Source organism: Sceloporus occidentalis, unplaced genomic scaffold (genome assembly GCF_023333645.1).
Source record: "Sceloporus occidentalis isolate IW3139 unplaced genomic scaffold, rSceOcc1.0.p SCAF_5, whole genome shotgun sequence".
In the NCBI taxonomy this organism is placed as follows: domain Eukaryota; kingdom Metazoa; phylum Chordata; class Lepidosauria; order Squamata; family Phrynosomatidae; genus Sceloporus; species Sceloporus occidentalis.
Genome location: NW_028316985.1, coordinates 173,178,498 through 173,203,600, shown reverse-complemented (window position 1 = coordinate 173,203,600; position 25,103 = coordinate 173,178,498). Strand labels below are relative to the sequence as shown.

General features: G+C 39.2%; 1 protein-coding gene across 1 annotated transcript; it reads right to left on the bottom strand.

The window, feature by feature from the left end:
* Positions 1 to 1,297: 1,297 nt before the first annotated feature.
* On the bottom strand, positions 1,298 to 24,468 carry LOC149313155 (broad substrate specificity ATP-binding cassette transporter ABCG2-like). The gene is made up of 14 exons (XM_089527106.1): positions 24,409 to 24,468; positions 24,070 to 24,184; positions 22,844 to 22,996; positions 21,887 to 22,044; positions 21,061 to 21,212; positions 19,658 to 19,762; positions 17,452 to 17,693; positions 13,797 to 13,879; positions 12,795 to 12,884; positions 12,503 to 12,627; positions 9,993 to 10,147; positions 7,230 to 7,319; positions 3,726 to 3,811; positions 1,298 to 1,445 (listed from the first exon to the last, which is right to left on the bottom strand). The coding sequence occupies exons 1-14, from the start codon at positions 24,459 to 24,461 to the stop codon at positions 1,298 to 1,300; spliced, it is 1,755 nt and encodes a 584-aa protein (XP_089383232.1). The 5' UTR covers positions 24,462 to 24,468.
* Positions 24,469 to 25,103: the final 635 nt, after the last annotated feature.

Here is a 25,103-nt window from a genome sequence, read left to right as displayed (position 1 = left end):
CCACAAGCCATAAGGTTGTGAGTTCAATCCCAGGTGGGGCTCCAGGATCCACTCAGCCTGGCATCCTTCTGAAGTCGCTAAAATGAGTACCCAACTTGTTGGGAGCAGTTAGCTTACACATTGTAAACTGCTTAGGGTGTGCTTAAGTGCACTGATAAGTGGTATAGAAATGTACTTGCTTTTGTTACTGGCTATTCCTCCTGCAGAAAATAACAAGACCTATAAGAAGCAATCTGATTAAGATTGTGGTGGAGCAAATAATGAATGTCCCTGTCTTACTTCTAATCAGTTTGCCCTTCTCCCCTGCACATATAGACACAAACACATACAGGCTATTTTTTATTTTAAAAAAAAAACATTAAAACTGAACAGTAGAACAACGTAATGCAGTCATACCTCAGTTAACAAAGCCTCTGACAAAGAAGCTTCTTATAAAGTCTTTTTAGGTCCCCCAACCCCCCGCTTCCTCTGTGTACCTGGCCATTTTTTAACAGCATTAACTGTAAGAGGGTGAAGAAGCAGGACTGGCGAAACACAGCCTTTCGGTGTCAGGTTGCAGCAGTGTGTTGACAGTAAACTTAAAGCTTGAAGTTATAACAGGATTCTACTCTAACTGATCCTACTGTGGCTGTGCATGTAGGTACAACAGGCAAAATAAACTAGCTATCCAGAACGAGCCAGCATGATGTAGTGGTTAGAGTTTTGGACTACAATTCTGGAGACTAGGGTTCAAATCTGCTCAGCCATGGAAATCTGCTGGGTGACTGGCCAAGTCACATTCTCTCAGCCTCAGAGACAGGTAAAGGCAAATCTCTGAACAAATCCTGTAAATCAAAACCTATGATATTCACCTTAGGGTCGCCATAAGTCAGAAGTGACTTGAAGGCACACAACAACAATAATTTCCAGAATCTTTTACTGCGCATGCATGAACAACAAAACACAGTGAAAAGGTGAATGCAGATAAGTCTAATTCACCAGCTGTGTTAGAGAGGCATAGATGACCACCAAAAGAATTTGTAAGAAAAGTGGAGGCAGGTGTAAAGGTGTCTGTTCTTTCCATGTTAATTGGTACCTCTGGTACCAAATTTTCGATTAAAGAAGGCATGCCCAGGAACACAGCTGCTTCATTAACTGAGGTTTACCTGTATCTAATATTGCCATAGCAGCTGCAGTTAGAGTTCAATAAAATTCACTGTAAGTGGACATGTGTCAAACATCAAAATATTTAATAAGTTTTATATTTTACAAATATTACATGTTTACTATAACAGTACATTGCAGCCACCCTACTTGTTTAAGTGTACTTCTTTAGAAATCTCAGTTTCAGGTATGCCATTGTCAGGAAAATGATTGTCATGACTATAAGTGCAATGTAATTCTGGAGCAAACTCCAGGTAGATGGATCGATGCCTTGAGTCTCCAGATATTGCTCTCCAGTGCATCTAAGAAAAAAAAGTTATCCGTTAGCCAAAGTATTGTTAAAAATGCCCAATGTTTAAGTTCCCTATTATTTTTTTTATTTGTTGTACATAATGTTTCCTAGTGTAATTCAAATGAATGACAATTAAGAGATACAGTAGAATGTATGAAAGGTTAAAAAATAGACTGTGGAGAAGAATATATGCAAATCTATCCTTAAACCTCTGGAAAACAGATGGCAAAATCCACTCAGGGTTTTTTGGCCCATTCCATTCCATGACAATGCTCACCTATAATCTCACATGGATAAATTAATAAACCTTTTTCATTCTTAGGATATTCTTCTAGTTACTGTATTCTCAATCCATTCCCAGTATTGTTTTATCTGATCCCCTACAATGGGTGGGCCAGGCTAGGAGAAGAACGGGAAGAAAACCATGCCAAAGAACTTAGAAAATTCCCACAGGCATAACTGTTTATTTTTCATGCTTATGAAAGAATAGAGGGGATCAGTGCTGCACTCTTGCCTTTCACCAGGGGCTGGTTTCTTTTTCTTTTTAATAAGAGTTAAAGTACAGTACTTACATTGACCCATGGATAAGTCGACTCAGGTGTTTTGGGTCAGTTTTTTCACTAAAATTTCTAAACTTATATATGAGTATATATAGTATTATGCTTGGCATATCAGAAGTACAGTTTTGTCAGACAATTGCTACAAACAATTTAATTTTTTTTATTTGTTTCACAGTCTTGACCTTGTATGGAACACCTGAACTGTAAGAAACCTATTTGGTTCTGCCAGTTTATTTGAAGAAGAAAAAAATACCAAGAAACTTTTTTTGTCTCCCCTTGCTCTCCACGGAGTCAAGTAAACGTAGCATGTTCATTCCCATTTTTTTTAAAAAGGAAACCAAAATCTGATACTGTACATAATCTGAACCTCTTATTCTAAACATTGTATGGTGGTGGTGTTTGCCTTCAAGTCCTTTCTAACTTATGGTGACCCAAAGGTGAACCTACCACAGGATTTTCTTGGCAAGTTTCTTCAGAGAGGGCTTGCCACTGCCATCCACCGAAGCTGAGAGACTGTGACTTGCCTAAGGTCACAAAGTGGGTTTTCATGGCTGAGCGAGAATTCAAACCCTACTCTCCAGATGCTCAAACCACTACATCATGCTGTAGAAATCATTCTAAAAGACATTCCATTTTTTTCACAAGCGCAACTACACAAAAAGACTTTGGAAAAAATGAAATGAAAATGTTTTCCGACAAATCCCCCCCACCCCCCGACCTTCACATCTTCAGATAGGAGAGCAATTTGCCTTACTGGTTTATTTGTCCCTTTTAGAATCATGGAGTTGGAAGAGACCCCAAGGGCCATCCACTCCAACCCCCTGCCATGCAAGAACTCTCAGCCAAAGTATCCCTGACAGATGCCCATCCAGCCTCTGTTTAAAGACCTTCAAGGAAGGAGACAGAACCGCCCTTACTGTCAGGAAGTTCCTCCTAATGTTGAAGTGGAATCTCTTTTCCTGCAGTTTGCATCCATTGTTCCGGGTCCTGTTCTCTGGAGCAGCAGAAAATAAGCTTGCTCCCTCCTGAATATGACGTCCCTTCAAATATTTAAACAGGGCTATCATATCACCTCTTAACCTTCTCTTCTCCTAAACATTAAGTGCTTAAGTCGTTCCTCATAGGACATGGTTTACAGACCCTTCACCATTTTAGTCGCCCTCCTTTGGACACGCTCCAGTTTCTCAATGTCCTTTTTGAATTGTGGTGCCCAGAACTGGACACAATATTCCAGGTAGGACCTGACCAAAGTAGAATAGAGTGGCACTACTACTTCTCTTGATCTAGACACTATACTCCTATTGATGCAATCTAAAAACGCAGTGGGCTTTTTAGAGGCCACATTGCACTGTTGACTCATGTTCAACTTGTGGTCTACTTGAACTCCTAGATCCCTTTCGCACGTAGTTTCATTCAGTCAGGTGTCCCTCATCCTATATCTATGCATTTCATTTTCCTGCCCTATGTGCAGTCCATCTATGCTTTGGTTCAGGAATAAGAGACAAGAGGAACAAGCAGGACATGCTTAGCTACTGCTTTTGTTAAAGGACAAAGCTATGTATGAAATACAGTTTCATCCCATTATTTGTGATCACTGTAGATTACTGTGATATTGGGAAATGGAGGGAAAGCAGACAAGAGATCAGGCCCCAAAGAACAGCTATATAAAGGCAGATGTTCTATTTTTAGCTTGATAGAGTACAAGTTTTGTAATGCGATGAATAGCTTACATGCCACGTCGGACAAGTGTCACATTGTATCCTTCTGGGAGCTCCCTGCAAAACTTGAGCCCAGTAAATTCATTGATTAGCAATGCCTTGGAAGACAAACAACTGAATTACTTGGCTGGCATTATCTGAGAGGGTTTACATATTGCCATATGTCTACAGAGGGACAAAATGACAGGTACAGTCCAGTGGTGTTAAATAAGAAACTACAAATTGCACTTCTTGATACCTACGGTTAGAGGAGACGCCTCAGGTAAAAAAACTGAGAATGTCAGGTCTCTGCATACAATGTCCAAACAGTGACATGTTGTGAAGTCAAAGACTTTCATGGCTGGCATCCATAGTTTTTTGTGGGTTTTTCGGGCTATGTGGCTATGTTCTAGAAGAGTTCGTTCCTGACATTTCGCCAACAGATGCTGGCGAAATGTCAGGAACAAACTCTTTTAGAACATGGGCCACATAGCCTGAAAAACCCACAAAAAAAATATAGTAAAGTAGTGGCTGTTACTTTGTACCTTCAAATTATTTTTGACTTATGGTGACCCTAAGGTGAAACTATCACGAGGTCTTCTTAGCAAGAATTCTTCAGAAGTTTGCTATTGCCTTCCTCTGAGATGGAGAGAATGTGACTTACCCAAGATTACCCACCAGGTTTTCGTAACCAAGTGTGAATTAAAATCTGGCTTCCCAGACCACTAGTCCAACACTCAAACCACTACACCATGCTGGTTCTCCACAGTACAAGTGCGGACACTCTGCACCATTTTCCACCTGGCTAACAGCAACGTTGCCAGTTAGACAAGTGCAATTTGTAACAGTTGGGTAGAAGAGGGAATGTAAGGGGAGGTAACTCATCTTGCAAACTGCACTTGCTGAAATGCCTTCATTTACCCTTCTATTGGACAGTTTGGAGCCCTATGCACCAGCCACCCTTAATGTAACAGGTAATAAGAGAAATTTGCACTTATCTACAATCAAATACCAAGGACAAAGGGGTGTCACTCTAAAAATGTTTCCTGGAAAGAAATTGTGTAACAGAGAACCATTCAACTCAATCAAACCTTATCTCCTTTGTAGGGCAAAATCCAGTTCAACTTCCTTTCCACAGACAGGTTCCATCATCCACCTCTGGTGTTCACTTGTCTTGTTATATTTCTAACGTACTTATCACAGGTATATTTCTGAAGTTTTGATCCTCTGATGCAAAGAGGTCCAGAGCTTCTGAAGGACTATTTGTTTTTAATAGTGTACTGTGCACACATATATAAGACAAGTGTGGCGTTGTGGTTTGAGTGTCAGAGTATGACTCTGGAAGACCAGGCTTCGATTCCTGCTCAGCCATGAAACCCACTGGATGACCCTGGGCAAATCGCATGCTCTCAGACTCAAGGGAAGGCAATGGCAAACCTCCTCTGAACAAATCTTGCCAAGAAAACCCCATGGGTCGTCATAAGTTGGAAACAACTTCAAGGCACCCCACAAAAGATTCCTGAGTGAACTCAGCAGTCATGAGAGAAGAAGAGAAGTTGTTGTATGGGCTGGAAACTAGATTAAGAACTGGAAGCAAGGAGTAGGAATAAATGGCCAGTTATCACAATTGTGACGGGCAGGGGTTTGTAGTGCTGGACAAGGCACCAAAAATGACAACCAAAATTATGGGGCAATTACAATGAATCCTTTATAATAAAAGGTTACAAAATATGGGGCACTTTAGTTTATGAAAAAGGCAAGTAACAGGAGAAGGCAAAAGTTATGCATGGTGTAGATAAATGGGTTAAGCTGAAACTTTTTCTTCCTCTTGCTTAATATAGGTTCAGTCTTCCTATTCCAAAATGCCTGGGACCAGAAGTGTTTTTGATTTCTTTTGTTTTTCTTTTTTTTTTTTTTTGGGGGGGGGGGGATGGGGGTGGATTTTGTAATACCTGTATTTGAATATATGTACATAATGAATATCTTGGAGATGGGAGCTAAGTCTAAACACAAAATTCATTTATGTTTCATATACCTAAACCTACACACAGCTTGTAGGTAATTTTAATACAATATTTTTAAAAATAAATTTTGTGCATAAAACAAAGTTGATGTACACTGAACCATCAGAAAGCAAAGTTGTCATTATGTCAAACACCCACGAAAAAAGCATCCATTTTTGGAGTGTTTTGGATTTTGACATTATGAATAAGGGAAACTCAATTTGTACTTGAACCCAGCATCTCCTACTGAAACTCAATGGTGGGAGATTCGGGACAGCTACAAAGGAAAGTCTTCTTCATACAGGAGGCAATGGGAAAGTGATGAGTCCAGCATGGGTGTCTTTAAAAGGGCTTGGATAAATTCACAGAGGATGGTGTGATGACAGAAATAATAAAAAAAAAATCTTCATTTACTATTAAAACAAGGGTGGGGTGGTGTGTTCCAGATGCTGCTACCTTTAATTCCCAGCATTTTTCATTCTTGGATATGCTGGCTAAGGGCAGCTGCTGGAAACTGGAGTCCAGTGACAGCACTCCACAGCTCTCGTTGTCCTCTGAACCCAAACAGGCAACCACCTGTATGTTAAATGTTAATATATCCAGCTTTGCCCACCAAAATGGGTAAGAAAAGCAAACATAGGACAATTAATTACATGTGCATGGACTCAGAAGAGTAGGGCTGCATCTGTACTGCAGAAATAAAGAATTTTGATAGCACTTTAACTGCTATGGCTCAATGCTATGGAATTCTGGGATTTATAGTTTTGCAACATATTGAGCCTTCTTTCTCAGAGGGCTCTGGTGTCACAACAAACTACAATTCCCAGGATTCCATAGCATTGAGTCACAACAGTTAAAGTGATGTCAAGCTGCATTATCTCAGCAGTGAAGATGCAGTTTAGGATCTTTTAGAGGAAGACTAGGAATTGGAAGAAACTAGATAGGATTCTCAAATATAAAGATACATAACTGAATGTTAAATTCAGGATCATCTATATGCCATAGTATTTCAGTTTTCCATGTATGGCTGTGAAAACTGGACAGGAATAAAATGAACTCATTTGCAATGTGATGCAGGAGGAGAGAGTTCTACAGATATCATGGACTGCCAAAAAGAGAGAGCTCTAGAAGAAATCAGGCCTGATCACTCCCTTAAAAGCCAAAATGACTAAACTGGGACTATTGTACATTGGGCATTATCATGAGACAATATGACTCATTAGAAAATATGATGATGCTTAGTAGGGGAGAAGGCAGTAAGAAAGGAAAGGAGAAAAACAGCATTACAGATGGTCAGACTCAGTCAAGAAACCTGCAGCCCTGAGTCTGCAAAATCTTAAAGGACTGCTAATGACACGATGTCTTGGAGGTCCCTCATTCATAGGGTCGAAACCAACTTGACAGCACTTAATAACAACTTGACACCTCTGAACCCAAACAGGCAACCACCTGTTTGGCACATCATATAGTGTGCTTAGAACACTTTCTTTGCACAGCTACCCAACATTTTAAAGACAAATTGCTGTATGCTTACATTGAGGCCATAGCGAGGAATGCTGAACCACTTGAGCCACAGCAACCCAGACGAAATGGTTTTGAGGTTTACCAGCAACCCAGAAAAAACCTGAAAACAAACAAACAAAAATATGTTCAGAGAGAATTAGGACTGTTACAGAACAAAATTTTATCATGTCCTGAATTCATTTTCATTATTAATCACTATTAAATATATGCATCATTGGATTTGTGGTTTTCATTTTTACTGTGAAGTGGGCATTCTAATTACCTGTAGCTATATATCTAAGCAAGTTCAAAAAATAAATATCTTCCCATTTTTCCCCTCTGTAGCTCTACTTTCAATAAAGCTTGTATTCAGTCTTGCATAGACAAATAAATTGCCTGCTAAATCCACCAAGCTTCCCCATCCCCATTGAGTTTACTTATGGAGTAATGCAAAGTATTATGGAGTGCCTTATACTTGATTATGCAATTAAAATTCATTAACATTACAAAAGACCCACCTCTGATAGAAACAAAAATTTTAACATTAGTTTATTGAGAAGGATATACCTAACCACCTGTTTTTCGTGGGTATGGCTACAAGATTGTAATGATTTAACTTCAAGATTTACCATCATATAAATTTGACACATGATTTGATGCAGGCTCCAGGATATGTGTCACAAGTGAAAAGCCATTTGCATTTGTGTTCAGAAGCGAGGAGCAACATCCCAACTGAAATAAAGAATCAAACCATTTGGCCTGGATGCATTCCCCACCTCTATCATACGTGTCTGAACTTGTTCCTTCTGAGAACACCAAGCAATGTTCTCTCCGCATCAGCACAAAGTATCCTGCTTTAAATTATTTTTCCCAGGGGGGAAGCTATATAACTCTGCTGCGCAAAGAGTCTTGTGGCACCTAAAAGACTAACAAAAGCTTATGCCACTTGAAAGCAACTAAGAGTCAAATCATATGTATATCTACTCAAAAGTAATCCCTAATGAGTTCAAGGGTTTATGCTTGAGTAAATAGATATGGGATGGCATCCTAACTCTGGCTGGATTCCATATGTGTACGTGTGTGTGTGTGATAATATACACATACACCATATATTAGTACATAATTATGTACTATATCATATGGAAAGGAATACACTAATATATTTATATACTTTGTGTATACACACACACATTAAATTTATATAAACTAATTCTGACAGAACTAATGGACTTCGCATGCCACACTCCAACATTTCCAGCCCAAAGTGTAGTGTGGTGTGACCCCTGGTATGGTCATGTCCATTTGCACTTCTGGGGTTTCGCACCAATATTTCTGGCATATAAAGTAGGTGGGGGTACTTTGGTGTATAACCACATTATGGGTAATTTTTCACTTGAAAAAATAGGAGCGGACTTATGAGAACACTGAGGGCTGCAGAAGGTGGGGAGGCAATGCTCCATGAAGCCTAATAGCTGCCGTTTCCCCATTTCCATTCAGCATAAAAGATACAGATGCTTTAAATTATAAAATCCCCAGGCATGATTACATTTAAGAAAAGTGTGCTTTATATAATGCAAAGAAATTCAGTTCCATTCCCTCTGTGCAAATGACCAACTCTTAAGAAGCAGTGTTTCTTAAGCTATCTGATATGGAAGACAAGTGGAGCTCTCCATCACCACTATGCCCCAGGGATTGGCATCATGTTTATACCCATATGTAACTTTTTTCCCCTGGAAACTCACCACAAACTGGCAAGCAATGGATTCCAAGCCTGGGCATCAGTCCACAGACCAGTGTTTAAGCAGCACTTTTGTTATGCAAAGAACAGACATTAGGGACTGGGGGTCTCCACCAGCTGTCAGCGATACTTCAAATGCTGGTGAAACTAGCTTTGCAAGAGGCATGAGTAAGCTTTAGATTGTGGGCACCAATATATAACAGTACTAACTGGGAGGACTCCCAAGTTCTGGGTGAATTAAGATTTTATTTAGAAAATATGCAGAGTACAGTCACATACATGTGACTGTAATCCAAACAAACACAGCATTCAGAGCTAACTGAAATGGAAAACCAGAAAGGGGATAGAGGAGAGTTTAGGGGTTTGCAGTGAGGTCATAATTACCTATCCAAAAAGAAGACCATGGAAAAATGGAGTGGCTCCGAATGGAAAGTCTGAGGGCAACATAAAACATACATGGAGCACAGCCTGGGACAACTGTGTGTGTACTCCATGCACAGAGGTTTAGGTTCTGAAACCATATTTATACCTTAAAACTAGCTCTAAGTAGTGGGCTATCTTGCCAGGTAACAAAGGCTGAATTACTTGTCCCAAGAATCGACGGTGCGATTCCAGACTGGTTGATGGTTTTAATTTTAGCGTAACAAAAATGGTGATTGGATCAGGACACCCCTGAGATGGATAGATGAAGAGGTTTGACTCATGATGTAACAGGATATAGGCAGAGAGAGATTGGCTTACTGCTTTAGGTGCAAAGAGATCCTTTGTCTCAGGTTTCAAGAGGAAATGTAAATGCCTCAGGTGAAACAATCTTTTTCTCCTGGGAACCTGACCTACTAGTGATCCTGAAAGGTCACTGATCTCTCAAAAACATGTTATCACCAGAAATGAGATATGGAAATCTGATGTACAGTGCAATATAACACAGAAACACCATTAAAATCTGAATTCTAAAAAAAATGCACAGATACATAAGAAATTACAAAAGAAAACTACAGTAGTCACATTTCCCCCCTAAAAATAGATACTAAGAGAAAATAATCATAAAGCACTCACAATCATAAACACAAAGCAAATATTTATGAGGAGATTTGCAACTGATGTGACATCTTGTCCTGTTGCTATTGCTAGAGCCAGGGAACTGGCTGCGTAGGCGACTAATATAATCGTGATCGTCATGATAAAGAAGGCTGTCGCAGTTGGCTTGAAACCTAAAACGGATTTAAAATATCAATATTCACACATATTCAGGGTGAACATCACAGAACATTACATAGTTATAGTGCAATTCTACATATGCACTACTGAATTCAATGAGGACATTCAGCCTAAGCATAATAATTTGCTTTAGAACATAAACAGTATGTGGCTCATCATTTTTTGTGGCTTTATACATACACTGAACATGTAATGCATGTCTTCCCAATATAGTCCCATCCTGATGTATTGGACTGCAATTCCCATCATCCCCAGACAGCATGGAGATCTAGGATGTGGAAGGAAACATATTGTCATGTGTTTTTCTTACTGAAAAGAGCAAATGCTTAGCCACCCAAATGGAATTGGAAATGATGGAAATTGTGGTCTCGAAAATTTGGAGGCTGTTATGTTGGGCGTTGGGGCAACTGACAAATAGCAGCGACAAGGTTAACTGCTTTGAAAGATTCACCAGTGAGACAATATATAAACAACATGTTATTAATATGTATCACACACACACACACACACACACACACATATATATATATATATATACACGTACATATTACATATTAAGAATACACTCTCACACACACATATAGTGGGCCCTCCACATTCATTGGGGCTAGGGGCACAGGATCCCATAAAAGTGGAAAAACTGCAAATAAAAAATCCACTATTTTTTTTTATCTGAGAAAGCACTTGCTTAGGAATCTCTAGGTCCTCCAGTGCAACTCTGTGGTCAACATCTGTTGGCAATTGATCATAATATTGTGCTGGAGGACCTACAAATGCTTAGAGACATCTGCCGATATGAAACTATATTTTGAGTCAGCATGCCTGTTATGGTTGAAGGAATGGATTTTATTGGATAATACTAGGAAGTTAGAATTAGAAGGATGTGAATTGAGATTTGGGTGGCATGCACACGTGTGGTATGGAAAGGTGAGGGCAAATGTAGATTTTAAAAATCATATTATTAAAAGAGCCTTGATAAGAGTCTAGAATAAATACAAGCAAAGGTTTAGTAGAAAATTACCTAATTGCGTATCACCACAGGAAGCATTCTGCAAGATTGGATGAGGTATCAGGATTTAATAGAATAGGGCCAGGGAGATTGGAAGTTTAAAGAACTACAACGATTAGAAAAAGAATGGCATGAAGTATCATGGTTTTATTATGTATGTATTTTCATTAAAATTGTAGTCAAATCCATTTTGTTTATTTTGTAAGTGATTTGTTTGACTTTTTTATAAAGTGATTTGGTAATAAAGTTTATTTTAAAATAAAAAAATGCCTAAAGAAATATTCTCCCCAGGAATGCTTAGATTCTCCAGTTCAACCTCTGGCAAAAGTTCTCCATAGAGTCACACTGGAGGACTTACAGATTCCTAGAGAAGACATATTAATCAAATCCGCAAATAATCAAAGTTGCAATAGTCAAAGCTGCAAATGTGAAGGGTTGACTGTACACACACACACACCAATTAATAACATATGATGCTAACTTCTAAGTCATCTACATATCTTACAAAAGCCTAACAGCAACACTGCAGCTTGGCCTATCAATTTTTTGTGCACAGAACTCCTGCATTTTCAAGAAACATCTATTCTCTTTGCTTCTCTACATATATAATGTAAAGTAAAAAAAGAAAAAGGCCTATTTCTACCAGAGCCCTAGCACTCTTGCAGCTACAAAGAATTGCTGCATTGGGGTAATTCTCCTGCTCAATCTTTTGTCATCCCACTTTTCAAGCTGCTTTTAAAACATCTCACTTTCTCTTTCCTCCTCCCACTTTCCCCTTTGTCCTCAGCTTACATCAATTGCTGCAAACTGAATTCAATGTATAAAAGCAGTTTGCACTCAGTTAACTCAATGGAAGGTGAGGAGAGGAGCGGGTGGAATATTGCCCTTCCCAGTAGGCTCAGGCAAAAGCTGCAGCTTCTTCTAGCTTGTCTGTTCTACCTCATTAATTACATTTCCCATCTTGATCACATTCTGACGTTATTTGGCTGTACATGTCCTAGTTTTCATATGAACTGTTGGAGGCTATGGGATATGTCTCCCTTTAGTTGAGGGGAACAGGAAGAGACCCTTACTAAAACCCACAAGCTCCACACACTGACTTTCCCAACAGTTTTTAGCAAAATCATGTTTCTACATTTTTTTTTCCTGAAAGCAAATGCTTAAGATACCTGTTAGACACACTTGTGGCCCTATAATTCAACCACTGGTTATTTTATCTACTGATTTAGAATTACCAGTAGACTTTCATATAACTTCCATCTAACTATCACGTAGGAGGCAAAAGAGAGAAGGGAAATGGTAACCTTAATATCTCTGTATCAAAAAGGTAAGAACTTGCCTATTATGAAGTAATTTAAGGAGGTGAGGATGATGCCTGGCAGAGTCCTCATGGGCACCATGTCAGCTAGTATCTTTGAGAAGAAAAATGCAGAAACTCTATAGTAGCCACTTATATATTCATGTCTGAAATACAAGAGAGATGGATAATCAGTTGGGTTTTCTTTTAATAATTGCTTTTAAATTATTAATAAATAAGATGGTAGAAAATGTGAAGGTGCAGGGACAGGGAAGCTCCCATTATCATTCCACTGCCAAAGTGCCATTCTCTTCTTAACCACACAGTTACCTACATAAATATCCTTTTTTCCGTGATAAACAGTTCAACAGTCGTAATACTATTCAAACACTGATTGGTCGTCAAAAAGAAGAAAGCGCCAACTCTACAGAAAAAAGAAATCCACAAAAATTTCCAAATTAGAAAAAGAAACAAAAATGTGACACAAATCATAATAATAATAATAATAATAATAATAACAATATTTATTTATAGCCGCCTTTTCACAAGGAATCAAGGCGGGTTACAACATCAAAAACATATAATACAATACAATAAAATATCAATTACCATTAAAATAGGTCCCCCTGCCCTACCCTCCAACCCAACAAAACAAGTAAAATTAGCAATTACAATCAAATAAGCTACAGTAAATAAAATCAGCTAAACTGAGGAACAAGCGAGGTGGGAGAATCTATATTTGGAGGGCAGGCAGGCATCTTGCTCGGGATGTTGCTTCATCTTTTATACTGCCCTATCCTAGAAATGCAGAACTAACAAATGGTTTTCTAGGACAGGAGCACAGCAAGTCAGGAGGGGGATGGCCAAATGCTATTGCTATGGTGCCACAACAAAATACCATTCCCAGAATTGCATAGCATTGAGCATGGCAATGAAAGTGGCATAAAACCGGATTATTTCTGCAGTGTAGATGCAACCTAGGTCAGCCCTTCCTAGCTGGCACAGCCCTCAACCCTAGTCAGTATGGCCAATAGTAGAAGTTGTATTTCAAAACCACAGGAGGGTACCATGGTGGGAAAGGCTGGGCTGGATGTTTAAAACCCAAGGTGTTTTGTATGTCAACAAAAAGTCTAGGGAAGTCACCCCAGAATCAACCAGAAATTACTCAAGATGTTCTGAAAATATTTTTTTAAAGAAACTGGACAATTATTCTAAGTCAACCCAACACAATGGAAAAAATCACCTAGCATGGCTTCCTTTCCCCAAGCCTTTCTGCACAGAGTAAACACACTAAGAGAAAATAAACTTTAACACTGCTTTCCTAATGTTTACTCACCTATTTTGAATGCCAGACCTATCATTTTTAACTCCAGCATAAACGGCTCCAAATACTATTGCCAGACATGTGGTAATAGCTAGCTAGAAAGGAAGGGAAAGAACACTTTGGGTTAAAAACATAATGCCTTGAGCAATGAGAAATTAGAAAAATCAGTATTGTAGCTACAATTTATTATACTCTTCTGCAGGATCAGTAATGGTATATCCACAATGATTACATCTGGGCCCACCTGCACTGCAAGGGAATCACAAGTCTTAGCATGCTGGACTTCTCAAGCATAAATGGCAGGGACAGGACTGGGTTGTAGAGGATTGTGAAGGACATTTGCCCCAGCTGCAGTCCCAGTTTGAGTTGACAAGTGAAAAAAGAGACAAGGTCCCTGCCCTTTTCATTTTTGTGTAGTAAAGGGAATTTCAGCATGTGTTTCAGTTCCACCATGCCTAAGTCCCAGAAGCTGATGAAAGACCCTCACTCCATCCCAAATGTCTCTGCCTTGGAATTGAAGGGAGAGAAGAGGCATGCACAGCTCCATCTTGCCTAGGTCCAGAAGCAGAAAAAAGCTCTCCCTCCAATCCAACAGCCACTTAGGCAGGCACAGCTCCATCTTGTCTAGACCCAGAAGCTGATGAAAGGTCCATCCCTCCAATCCCACTGCCACTACCCCAACCTTTGAGGGAGAGAGGAAGAGGCAGGCAAAGCTCCACCTTGCCAAGGCACAGAAACAAATGAAAAACCCTCTTTCCAACACAACTACCACTGTCCAGGCCTCAGAGGGAGAGAAGAAGAGGCAAGCACAGCTCCATCATGCTTATCACTCAGCATTTTAAACCAGCTCCAGCCTCCCAGGATGGAGCCGGGACGCAGGATGGAGGCGAGGATTATCACACACTAAATCGTCACCGAACGCTGAATGCCATCAGCCCAGGTCCAAGCCATGCTCCTCCAGCACATTTTAGAAGTTGGAAAACTTTCTGACTTCTAAAAAGTGCTGGTGGAGCATGGCTTGGACCCATGGCAGTGCTGGTGGAGCATGGCTTGGACCCATGGCAGTGGCGATTTGGCGAAGATTCAGTGTGTAATAATCCCCGCCTCCATCCTGCGTCCCAGCTCGAGCCCAGGAGGCTGGAGCCGGTTTAAAATGCTGAGCGATAAGCTCTGAGGCCCAAAAGCAGGTGAATGGCCCTCCCTCCAACCCAATTACTATTGCCTTGGTCTTGGAGTGAGAGAAGAAGGGGCAGGCATAGCTCCATCCTGCCTAGGCCCAGAAACTGGTGAAAAGCCCTCCCTCCATCCCAACTACCAGTGTCCTGGCCTTGGAGGGAGATAAGAGGCAGTGTTTGCTGGACTTACCCCCCCTTACCACCTTACTATTATTATACTTGTATCACACTCTTGCCCCAGAATTGGGACTCAGAGTGGCTGCTACATTACTTCTAAAACTCCCCCCCCCCCCCCCATAAAAACAACGTTGACATTTACAACTCTGTCAAACTCTGGTTTGAGTGTAAAGAGAAAGCATTTCAACTAAACACCTGAAAGGTAAACTGCAGCAAGATTGGGTTTCCAGAGAGAAAATTGGAAGGGCTCCTGTACCTTTAATGACTGTGTAGAAGTGTGGATTTTAGATTGTGTAGAAGTGGTGGTTTCAATTGAGTGACAAGTGTTGTTTGTCACACTACTGAGTAACAAACCACACTTGCTGAAATTCCAACTTCTACACAATTAAAGGTACAGGTGCCCTCTCCAGTTTTCACTCTGGCAGAGATACTTAAAATGCTGGATTTCGGAACACACCAAGTGTTGTGAAAACATTAAACTGCCAGAACTATTTCCAGAAAAATACAGTATACGCATGGAGCAGTTCCACGTATGTCTACTCGAGCAATCCTGTGCATATCTACTCAGAAATTAGTCCCACTCAGTTCAAAGGGATCCATTCCTAAATAAATGTACAGAGGAAGTGACTATGATCAAACTGATTAAAAACCCTGCACTGTGCCCTCCTAAGAATAAACAAAAAGTGAAGAAAATCTGTGCCTGCATAATGGTAACAGTCTGTTCAGCAGTGTTTAAGCAAAAAGGATTGCTTGAACCGTTTAACACTCTAAGCACACTTGATACATGGTACCGCAGTGCTAAGGACCAGCTGAAAGGACAAAATGTCAGGGATAATTCTACTGCTAAGCCAAGTTGAAGTGGGAAACAAAGATCATATCAAGACCAATTTAAGAAGATTATCAAAAACAAGGTTGGGGGAGGCCTTAAGGAAACGTGGGGACTGTTCAAGAATGCATTCAAAATCCATCCTTAATGAGGTTAGGGAGATTGAAACGATTGTGAGAAAAAAGTCATGTCTATTAACCCTGGAAGATTATAAGCTCTTACGAATCCTAATGCTTGTCACAAGGTCAAGCTTTTACAAAACAATTAATAGGGATCCTCATAATATCAACACACACACAAAGCTTTTAAACTTCACAGGCTCTGGGCCTGAGATTAGGCATCGCTGTACTGCTTTTTTAAAAATAAAAAAAAATTGCACCTTGGAGGATTTTACTGGAAGCAAGACTTGCAGAAAAGGAAACCCAAGAGGAGCAGACACTAAAAGGGAGAATGGCTGCTATGGATTCCTAGGGTCTTAGGTGGGGCCAACCCAAGAGATTTTGTCGCCTGAGGCACAAGACAAGGCTGTGCTCCCTTCCATATTTAGAAGGTGACTGGTCTGTTATTTGAATATTGTTGATGGAACAGCATCCCCACCAACACAACTGAGGTCAGCAGGCCAGTTGTTGTTATTATTATTATTATTATTATTATTTATACCCCACCTCTCCAATGAAATCAGGGCAGCTAACAACATTAAAAACATTAAAATACAATAAAATACAATGTCACAGAACCCTACCCCATCCACCATAACTGATAAAGCATAACAGTAAACAATAACAATAAAACAATACCGTTAAAGATTATTAAACGGACAAGACTGTCAGGATGTGCAAGTCAGCACAGTAAGTTGTGTCTGGATGAAGGTGTAGCAAATGGCAGGTGTGACCAGAATAAGGTAAGCCTGCAATTAGTAAATGAGAGAGCAATTGGCCAATTAGGCCAGATGGCTATCATATAATAACTGCTTTGCAAAACTGCTGGGAGCATACTGGTATTGTGTGTTTTCCATGCTGGGTGAGACATACTGGTGAGAAAGTGCATTGTCAAGTCCTTCTCTGGAAGAACCTCTAGACTTTGAGAAAACACGTCCCAGGAATCATCAAGGGAACTCAAAACAATAAATACTTTAGTTTAGACCTAGACTTCCTATAATTCCTTTCAAAGCTTGGGGAAGTTACTTTGTGGTTACCATGGCTGCAGAATTCTGATAGTTACAGTCCAAAAAAGTAATTTTTCCAAGCTTTGTGTCAGAGGAGTGGCAATGTGTGATAGATTTGAAAATTATTATTTTTTAAGTCAGTAGTGGCCCGAATACATTAGTTTGGAAGAGAAGAGAAGGACACATACTGTTCATCACACAGGAAATCAAATACAGCTATTACCACAACTCTTTCTAACTCAAATTCATATCTAAACTAGGCTGCATTGCTTTCTCATAACAACTACTTATTATTCTTTTTTAACTAAAGTTTCTTTGGGTTACCTGGGCAGTGGAACTCTGTGGATTGCCTATCAAATTTTTAAATGTGCGTTTGCACACCCACTTGAGCTGATGCAAAAAGGGAGTGGTGTATGGAATCTCTTTATAAACTTGACCCTGTTTCTTATGTTCCGTAGACAAAAAATCCAGTTCTTCTCTCATGGTTTTGTAGAAACTACACTGAGCAAACCTTGCACCTAATTTTTCCGCAATGGTCTCATGCTCTCTGGTAGTTTCTTCAATGTCTGTTTCAGATGATAAAGAAAATTCTGGTTAGGACAATGTAAGCAAACTAAAGATAAAAATTATCTCTTAGGCTGTGTCCACACCATAGAATTAAAACAGCCTGACACCACTTTAACTGCCATGATTCCATCCTACAGAATCCTAAGATTTATAGTTTGGGGAAGTGCACATTTGAAGAAATTTTGGTGAAATTTTCAGTGTGTTACAGATATCAAGTGGGAAAGTCCAGAGAAGCAGAACAGGCAATTTCAAAAGACATCATGTAGGTTCTTACTATAACTTGGAGAGAACCCAAGATGAATAACACAGCTGTCTAACCTCAGCACCCACAGCCAGACAAACATTTACAAGTATTCAAGTTGTGAATTCTTTTCCATTCTAAATGGCTATGTATTTTTTTCTTTCAAGAATGTAACTGATAAGAGTAGGGGCCCTTTCATATTAACCATTTATTGCACAATGATTCTTTTTTAAGTGCCATAGCAACATCCTATGGAATCCTAGGGTTTATACTTACTTGAGGCACTAGAGCTCTCTGACTGAGATTCTAAGTACCCTTCCCTAAACTGCAGCTTCCAGGATTTCAAAGGATGTGGCAATGATAGTTAAAGTGTAATCATAGTGTGATAACTGAGTAGTGATATGAATACTTTATTACGGTCAAAGACCAGCATAAAAGAAACAAAACAACAACAACAGCATTAAAACAATAATGATAAAAAATAATGCATTAATAATGATACATTAGTATGACATTAAAAACAATGCAGTGTGAAAGGGTCCTAGGAAACCTGTGGGAGATGGTTAGAAACAGATTTCTACTTGCAGTTAATTATTGATGTAAGGAATCATGTAGCCTTTCAGCAGCACTGAACTCTACTGATTCACTTGAGTATTTTATTTCTTCATCCCTTTCCACTTTGCTGCATGTATACTGTATATACTCATGTATAAGTCTAGAAATTTTACCCAAACAATTGTCCCCAAAAACCTGAGTTGATTTATCTGTGGGTCAATGTTAGTACCATACTCTAACTCTTAACACACACACACACACAAAAAAAAAGGGGGGGGGGGGAACCAGCCTCTGATGAAAGGCAAGAGCTTAATCTGTCTTGGAAGCACTGATTTCCCTCTATTCTTTCATCCTTTAATGTGAGCACAGTGATGTCTTCTTGAATTTTGTAAGTTGCTTGGCATAATTTTGCTTCATTCTTTGCATTCTTTGTTATATGCCCCTAAGTTTTACTCTCAATTTATCCATGGGTCATATCAAAATCTATAATTTTGGCCCCAAAAATATGTCCTCAACTTAAACATGAGGTCGACTTACAGTCAAGTATGTACGGTAGATTGTGCTTTAACTCTGAACAAAGCTCACTCTACCTGAAGAGAAGGGTGCACTGCTGCCTGCTCCAAATACTACCTGTGTTGAGGGTTAACACAGACATTCACATATGTAATAAATACAGTGGCTCTTTGGTATCTGCTGGGGTTTGGTGCCAGAGTCCCCTGTGGATAGCAACATCCATGGATATTCAAATCCCATTATAAACAATGGTGTGGTAAAATGGTGCCCCTTATATAAAATGGCAAAATTAAGGTTTGTTTTTGGATAGATATATATATAGTCAAGCCATGGATGGATCAATCCGTAGATGCAAAATCCGTGGATATAGAAGGCTGACTGTATACACTTTCTATTACCTATAAAGTAGTGGTTCTATGTTTTATCTCAAACTGAAGTTGTGCAGGAGAGAAGTGAAACCTGATCCTTTCTTCTGCCTCCATCCATGTATCCGTCCGTCCGTCCATCCATCCATCCTTTTATCACTGTGCTATCCTGGAATTTTTTCCTCCTAGCTCTTTTCTCTCTAGGCTGGAGCAAACCATGCATCCCTATATAACAAGGTAAAGTGGGGCACTCTATTTCTTCAACAGAATATTTTTAGTCCAAACATACCTATAGTATCTATGGAAATTTTATGCATTTCAACAGCAGATGAATCTCCATTGATGATATCCAGAAAAAAATCAGCAGGGTTGTTATATGGTTCACATACAAAACCTGTAAAGAAAGGAGGATAGATTTACATGGCCTAAAGTGGATACAGCTTTTAATGAAAACTGCTATAGGCTTTATAAAGATTTTCTAAAAGCAATTAGAAACTAAAGAAGTTCAGAAGTAGGAGCATCTAAAGCTTTTCCTGCTATGGAGTGAGAGCTTTGTGTCACTTTCATTCACCAAATACAATACCTGATTCTTCTTTTTTGACCTCCTCCCTAAACCCACAAGGTTTAGCACTGTCCACTGATTTTTTAAAAAGAGAATAATAATCAAGTGATTTGCCAATTCATTTCATTAGATATTTTCACTCAGCCTTGTTTGAAAGCATATGTAGACATACACCCACATTTGTTAACTTGGGAGATTATTCTGGGCAAAGAGGTCGAATTCATGATGTTGGAAAAGCCAGGCAATCAGCAATGTCTGCAGCCAAGCGCTGCTGGGAAATGTTCCACGGTGAAGATACTTAAAATGCTCAAATGAAAGAACTCCATTTGAACTAGAAGCTTCCCACCAGATATTATCCTGAATGCAACCATATCACAGAGGATATTTCTGGCACTTGGAAAACTTGAATATGTTGCTGGTGCATGCCATGGAAGTGACTAAATGGAGGCCCACAGTGTAACATGCCTTAAGAATCTCTTTGGATCTCAGGCACAGAGACCTAGGAGTCTTATCACATGAGAAAAGAAAGTCAAAACAGCAAGAGAGAAGCATTTTTTCCCTTGCCTCTGCACATGCTGTTGTAGCACCTCTGTTCTCCTTCCCAAGGGAGACAATCATAAAAGTGTGCCTTTTGCCAAACAGATTTTTGCTTTTATCACCATCTGTTTCAAGAAGAGAACAGAAATACTTCAGTGGTGTGCAGAGAGGAACAGAGAAAGCCACTTCTCTCCAGCTCCATTTCAGCTTTCTTTTCTCATGCTATAAAGTTCAGAATTATGGCATAAGCTCAGCAAGATTTTTGAAACAGAAATCAAATAGCAAAGGGGACAGCTCTAGCCCTCCAGATATTTTTGGACTCCATTTCTCATAAACTTTTATTTTTGTTGATTTGAACTAGTGGGATTTGTATGCTACAAACATCTGGAGGGCTGCTCTTGCCCACCTGTGTCAATCTGCATACATATTCTCTCATTTCAGATCTTGAGATGTTTATACACATGCTGTTTCCTTGCTCTATGTGAAAATGTTGCTTTAAATTGTCATTCGATCTCTTATTTCCCACGGTGTATCAATGATGCTCCAGAAAAATGGAACATTAGTATTTCTAAATGTACCAGGAGATACCTCACCTAGAGTTTTGAAATACTCAAGTGTGTTCTCAGCAGGTCCATGATATACAAGCCTTCCAGCAGCAAGAAGTGTCAAGCTGTTGAACAATTTGAAAATAGAGTACCGCGGCTGATGGATTGAAAAAATTATTGTTCTCCCTTGATCTGCCATCCTGAATGCAACACAGAAAAAGATAATTCATTGCTGCAAGTATTGCATGTTTGTAATACTTCGACTCATTTATAGCAGTGAAATTTAGGAAATCTTACATTCAGAAAGTTCCACACAACCTGGTGGGAAGTTGACTAAAAACTATAATGAACAACCTGTTTGGACTGTATTTCACCATGATCATACCATGAATATTTCTCCAATGAAGTCATCTTATGCAGCATATTTTGGTCTTGCAATAATTTATCATAAAACTTCTCATATTCCATGACATATTTCTTTTTGTTTGTGGGTTTTTGACATTAGTTTTTTGACAACAACCATTTCAAACAGGGATCTTCAAACTATTTGTGCAACATAACAGGGCATTTTTTCTTGAAAAAAGAACAAAATTCACATTTATATCAAAAGCACAAATATATATATATATATATATATATATATATATATATATATATGGTACTGTCCCATTGAAAATGCTACATATGGTCAGCCTAAAGAGTGGTTAAAATGCTGGACTGGGACTTAAGAGAACCAAGTTCTTTTTTCACTGAGCCACAAAAACTCACTCAACCTGGCCTAACCTACTTCACAGGAAAGTTGTAAGATGAAAATAGGGAGGAGAGCTGTTTGTGCTCCCTTAGGCTCATGGGATATTATTTTTCAGTGATTTACTTTCTCAAGAGCAGGAGGACAGCATTGGCTGTGCTGGCATCCAGTCCGGTTGTTGGTTCATCTAAGAACAGTACAGTCGGGTGCGTTATCAGCTCTAGCCCAATGCTGGTCCTTTTCCTTTCTCCTCCAGAAACTCCGCGAGTTAAATGGGTGCCAACCTAAGACAGATAAGGAAATTGAAAAGTGAGATATGCTAAAGTCCCATTAAAAACAATGGTGTGGTAAAATTGCAACTCTTATATAAAATGGCAACGTCAAGGCTTGATGTTTGGAATTTATATTTTTGGCATATTTTCAAACCACAGATGGTTGAGTCTGCAAATAAAAAATCCATGGATATGGAGCACCAGCTATATTATGTTTTCCATAGTGTTAGAATTCAAAGATATGGCAGTGCTAGTTTGTAGAATCAATATGTAGAGAGATCTTGTAGCACCTTTGAGACTAACTGAAAGAAAGAAGTTGGCAGCATGAACTTTCATAGACTTAAATCTACCTCAGATGCATTCAAATGGTCTAAATGCATCTGATGAAGTAGACTTAAGTCTATGAAAGCTCATGCTGCCAACCTCTTTCTTTCAGTTAGTCTCAATATCTCTATTATGTTTGTTTTGTACTGCCAGATGGAGAGAGAAGAACTTGATTTTCTGCCTCCTGTGCCAAGATAATTGGCTGGTTTTGGGTACCAGCCATCTTCTCTTGTAGGGGTGGGAGAGGGTGGCCACATCTGCTGTTATCCCTCAGGCAAATGCCATGGACCAGCTCTGAGAGGAGTCCATTCTGAGCCCTTAATATACACCAGAAACTACAAAAGCACTGGTGTTATGAGAAGGCTGCAAACTAGCCCACAAATCTGGGGCCATGCCCACTTAGATTAAAACAATCTACTTGCAGTTCTGACATCAAAAGGCCATGTACAGTAACATCAAATACCAACACATATGACTGTATACATACCTTTATATCTGCAACTTTAGCTAAGTCCAGTTCCTTGAGGACCTGTTCAACTCTCTCCCGCTTTTCCTCTGAGGACATTGTTAAAGGAAGCCGAAGGGCTGCTGAGAATTCTAAGTTTTCTTTGACTGTGAGAGTTCCCATCACTATGTCATCCTTAGATATTTGATTTAAAAAAATACATAGAGGTTTTCATTTGAACACTACATTATACAATGGTCGTGCAATTGTTAATGTGCTTAGTCACTTACATGCTTCAGTCCTGTGGAATTTACTTTATTTTTGACTATAACCCTGAGATCCAACCAGAATGAGTAGACATACGTTAAGCATCAAAACACAATAAGGCATCAAAGACAGGCAGGTATATGTTAAGCATTAAGAAACAGGTTGCCTATGAGCATAGGTTTAACTCAGCAATTTGTGATATGTAGCAGAAAAAAGGTCCACGAGGCAACCACCCATGGATCTATTTTGGGGGTGTATCCACATTGCTGAATTAAAGCAATTTGACACTACTCTACCTGCCATGACTCTTACTATATAGAGTCCTGACATTTGTAGTTTGGTGAGGTATTCAGTCTGGCCTTTCAGAGATCTCTGGTGCTTCATCGAACTATACATCCCAGGATTCTGTAAGATACTGTCATGACAGTTAAAGTGGTGTCAAGATGCCTTAATTCTTCAGCATGGATACACCCGGGTTTCCCTCAATCATTCTTTTTCTGCACCGTATTTTTGTCAGGCAGAAGGGAGTCAATCAGTTACTGCTCCTGATAGACAATTTGGAGTTAAAATTGCTTGCCAATCCACTGCATATCAGTAGATAGGGCGATATAAATTGGCCTTGTCTGACTCTCTTGTCAATCAAAAACCATTCAATTTCTTTGTGTTCTGTTCTGATAGTAGCCTTTTGTCCTGAGTAAACATAAGAACAATCAAATGTTGTGTCACATCCATTTCTTTATGAATGATCTGTAGTTATTCACAATCTACAGAATCAAAGGTGCTGCTATAAAGCAGAGGTTGACTTTCTTCTGAAATTCTTTGGTGTACTCCATTATCCAATGTATGTTTGCAATATGATCCCTAGAGCCTCTTCCTTTCCTGAACTCAGCTTGGACATCTGACATTTCTCACTCTATATATGGTAAAAGTCTTTGTTGCAGAATTTTGATTACCATTTTGTTTGCATAATAATACAATAGTCCAGTGGCAATATAATTTACCTGTACTACATATCCAGAAATACATTTAAAATGTGGGGGCAGCTGGTAGCCATTTATCAAAATATCTCCAGACAGCCCTGCAGGATCTTTCCTTGTAGCTAGGATATCCAATAGCCTAGAAGAAAAATAAAACAGATCATCTTAAAGTTATTTTATTACAATATGCACGTTTTTAGTTTGAAGCTATTTTGAGATATGGATGATGCTGATATTTCTTATTAACTATACCCTTACTTTCCTAGTCAGGCTGTTCTCAATGAAACCAAATATAATAAAATGGTAACAATATGAAGTTTAACATGATCATAAAATGATTGTTTTCATTATTTCAACACTTACGAAGATTTGCCACAGCCAGTAGGTCCTAAAATGGCATTGAGGCCAGGTTTCATGACACCACTGTAAAAGAAAACCAATTTGTCACCGGTCAAATGTTTAATTTGTATACAGTATAGTCCATTTGGTTGATTATATGCCTCTTTCCCCATCTATAGATTACAGATTATAATGATTTGGGGGAACTGAGTAAATTATTCCATTATTACATGTTGTTGTTGCATGCTTTCGAATCATTTCTGACTTATGGCAACCCTACCACAGATTTGTTCCAAGGGGGTTTGCCTTTGCCTTCCTCAGAGGCTGAGAAATGTGACCTGCCCATGGTCACCCAGTAGATTTCCATGGCCAAATGGAAAGTCAAACCTTGGCCTCCAAAGTTGCAGTGCAACTCTCAAACCATTACACTTCACTGGCTCCCATTAATACATAGCACTGCCTAATTCAAAATCCACATTAATGGCCCAGTTCATAGCTCAAAGACAGTTTTTTAAGCTTTACAGAATTCTTTATCAGACCAGATGACAAGCAAAACAAAAAAGAAAAGGCAGGGGAATTTATTCATGTTCAAACCATAAAATCTGTTATCTACTCTCACTCTTAAAATGAAAAGTGGGGGGAGGACAGACAGATTATATTTTTTGTATCCTTAGTTCTCTTTCTATAGTTTTAAAAGGAAATGTTTTATTTGCTTTCCC

What these genes read in the sequence shown, in the direction of transcription:
- LOC149313155 (XM_089527106.1), bottom strand. Translation starts at nt 24,461, where the DNA reads ATGAAACCTGGCCTCAATGCCATTTTAGGACCTACTGGCTGTGGCAAA. An exon ending in GTCCTCCTGCTCTTGAGAAA is followed by an intron (nt 21,213 to 21,886) that starts GTAAATCACTGA and finishes TGTTGCATTCAG; the next exon opens with GATGGCAGATCAAGGGAGAA. An exon ending in AATTTCCATAGATACTATAG is followed by an intron (nt 17,694 to 19,657) that starts GTATGTTTGGAC and finishes CATCTGAAACAG; the next exon opens with ACATTGAAGAAACTACCAGA.